Below are 3,360 nucleotides of genomic sequence, written 5' to 3'. Positions count from 1 at the left end.
AATAAAATAAAGAAGATTCTCAACAAAGGCCATGACTAGATCTGAATTTCATTCAGATGTTAAATGGGCAACTCAAACTACTAATTTGACCAAAAATATTTCAGTGAGAAAAATAGCTTCCACCACCCTCATTTTACATGTATCATTTTACTTGAAGAATATAGCTATATATGCCTAACCTGTGCCATTTAAAGAAAACTATTTAAACATTTTATTACAGGTTTTAAATGAGAAGAAACTTCAAGAGGTTGATAGTTTGTGGAAAGAATTTGAAACTCCAGAGAAAGCAAATAAAATGTAAGTTATCTTGAAACTAAGAATTTAGCATTTAACATTTAAGGTTTGTTTTGTTTTTTCCATTTTCCTCCCATTCATATAATGTTATGTTCATAGTTTTCTGTTTCGAAATCTGTTTCAGGAATAATTTTGGTATGAACCTAATTATTACAGATGTTTTATTTGGAATTAGAACAATAGGCCATCTCAACTAATTTGTAATAGTTGCAGACTAGATTGGACAGCACCCCAAAATTACTATTTTATAGGATATTTGGGAGCACAAATTGGTTATGAATTAAGTATGGTAGTTTCCCCCACCCCATCGGAGGGGGTTATGTTCTAGGACCTCCCAGTGGATGCCTGAAACCTTGAATAGTACTGAACCTGATTGCTGTTGGTCAGAACACGTTTCTGTTCATGTCTTCCACCCACAAATTTAATGCTTTTTCCATCTTAAGTAAGCACTTAATCATCACTGTAGCTGTAACTTGCAGTTCGAGGTGCAACAGAAAAACTAGCAGGAATTTCTTTTTCTTTCACAATTTCACAGATGATTCATTCTTACTGTAGATCTTAGCAACTTCAACTTCAGCATGTGAGGTTTTTTTCTTTCCTTATTAAGTTGAGACCTGTCACCTTTTCACTTAAAGGAAGCACTTTATAGCTTCTCTTTGGTTTATGTGAATTGCCACCATTACTATTCTTGCATTTTGCAGCCATTATTAAGTAAAATAAGGGTTATTGAAAATAAGCACAGCGATATCTCAACAGTAGATCTGGTAAACAGAGACAGCTACTAGGTGACTAATAGGCAGGGCGTGTATACAGCATGGATACAGTGGACAAAGGGATGAGTCACATCCCGGGCGCATGAGATTTCATTACGCTACTCAAAATGGCACACAATTTAAAACTAAAATTATTTGTGAAAATTTTCATTTAACATTTTTGGGGCCTTTTCTGACCAAGTGGTAAATGAAACTGTGGAAAATGAAACCACAGATAAAGGGGGACTACTGTATAAATTTCTGTTAAAAGTAATAATTGTCTAAAACATGGAATGCTGGATAATTTAACTTTTGTTTCTCTGAGTTAATAATATTCAAATGTTTTTTAACTTAAGTCACAATTTATTTATTCTCTGTGACTTGTACTTCTTAGCTTCCTAGGGTATAATAAAATAACTAGTAAATCCTAGAAAGGTATAACTGAGTTCCTCGAGATCTCTTGATGAGAAAATAGATACAGTATAACTTTGATGTCTAACTTAAGGAATGAGTGGTGGGAAAGAGAACTGGCCTTTCCTCAAGATAGAGTCAAGATGGCTGTTTTACCATCTGTGAATCACCTTGTGAAATATAGCCCATTTGGTGAATTTGGCCCTGGGAAGGACCTGACTTGATCCTTCTGATACTTTTGGATTTGGAGGGATCTATTTATGATTATGAATGACATAAGGTATTTGATAATTCAGCTGCTATTGCAAGTAAAAACACAAAAGAGTCAAAGGGAACTTCTTAAGCTTGCTAAAGAGTGTGAAACCCAAAGAAATGGCATACTAAACAATTAATAGAAACAAAATACAGAGTTGTAGCATTTGTAGTGTTAAAAGTCCAAAATTTGAGAGAGCTTACATGTCTATCAGCAGTGGAATTGTTGAATAAATTATAGTATATCTATAGATCTCTTGGTGGCCTTATAGAAAGGCCCACGATACACTGAGAAAACCAAGCCTCAAGGTAATTTAATGTGTTCCCATTTTCGCGTGTCTTTGCATATCTATATGTGCATTTATACAGGTATAGAGAGATATGAACAAATAACCATTTTAGAAGAGTGAAAATAGAATAAGGTTAGTGCAGAATAAAATGAAAGTATTTACTTTTTTCTTAAATCTTTGTATTTTTAAGTGTGCATTTAAGGGACCACCAGCATGTTCCCTTAACAGATAAGAAAACCTTGCTTAAGATGACACTGTTCTAGGCAAATAGAAGACTAGCTTTCCTTTTTCTTTTTTTTTCCTGAGACAGAGTCTCGCTCTGTTGCCCAGGCTAGAGTGCCGTAGCATCAGCCTGGCTCACAGCAACCTCAAACTCCTGAGCTCAAGCAATCCTTCTGCCTCAGCCTCCCAAGTAGCTGGGACTACAGGCATGCGCCACCATGCCCGGCTACATTTTTCTATACATTTTTAGTTGTCCAGCTAATTTCTTTCTATTTTTAGTAGAGACGGGGTCTCACTCTTGCTCAGGCTGGTCTAGAACTCCTGACCTTGAGCGATCCTCCTGCTTCAGCCTCCCAGAGTGCTAGGATTATAGGCGTGAGCCACCACTCCCAGCCTAGTTTTCCTTTTTAAAAGGTTATGTTTTTTTTGCTGGATTAATCTGATTCATTGTTGTCAATGATGTATTCTTGTTGGAATTGAATCTAAGTGATCTAACTCCAATATTCGTCACTACCACTGAGACAACAATGACTGAACTACAGGTGCGTTTCTTTATATAAGATGTTATCCTGCACATAAGTGTGGTCAAAGGGGGGTCAAATAATGGTAAGAGGAAGCAGGTGTGACAATAAGCTATTTTTTTAATGGCATTTGTACTGGGTAGACAAATGAATGTCATGAGATTCTTGACCTAAAGGGGGCTCAAGTACTTCTTGGGTCAATTCTGTGCTGTGTAGTAAAAGTCATCTCTGTCCAGCTGTAAGCAGCAATGGTTATACTGAAGCTTCAATATGTTTACTATTGGCGTAAGTTCCTTCAAATCCTCCTACTGTAGTCCAAGCATTACTAGCCCAATGTTTAGAAAAAAACTAGTCGTTTTATGAAGAATATCTAACTTTGCACCCTGATGCCCAATGACAGGTAAGTTCTTCTATTGGTGTGTGCTTTGGAGAACAGTCCAACACTTCTTTCACAGCTGTGTGGATTTTGCAGAACCATGTGCCCCCATAACATGTTTTCTTTTTTTACATTCTAGAGTAAAGCTTAAACATTTTGAGAAATTTCAGGATACAGCAGAAGCATTAGCAGGTAAAGTTAAATACTAGAAGGAAACTTGCTTTTTTTTTTTTTTTTTTTAA

General features: G+C 36.1%; 1 protein-coding gene across 1 annotated transcript in view; it reads left to right on the top strand.

The window, feature by feature from the left end:
• NOP58 (NOP58 ribonucleoprotein) overlaps positions 1 to 3,360 on the top strand; it is a 73,942-nt gene that overhangs the window by 6,149 nt on the left and 64,433 nt on the right. Inside the window, exons 2-3 of the mRNA XM_012655067.1 lie at positions 221 to 297; positions 3,258 to 3,310. Coding sequence (XP_012510521.1) covers positions 221 to 297; positions 3,258 to 3,310 — 130 coding nt within the window. The remainder of the gene's footprint in view (positions 1 to 220; positions 298 to 3,257; positions 3,311 to 3,360) is intronic.

Source organism: Propithecus coquereli, unplaced genomic scaffold (genome assembly GCF_000956105.1).
Source record: "Propithecus coquereli isolate 6110/MARCELLA unplaced genomic scaffold, Pcoq_1.0 Scaffold113, whole genome shotgun sequence".
In the NCBI taxonomy this organism is placed as follows: domain Eukaryota; kingdom Metazoa; phylum Chordata; class Mammalia; order Primates; family Indriidae; genus Propithecus; species Propithecus coquereli.
Note: the sequence above shows the minus strand (reverse complement) of the source record. Positions and strands in the feature narration are given on the sequence as shown.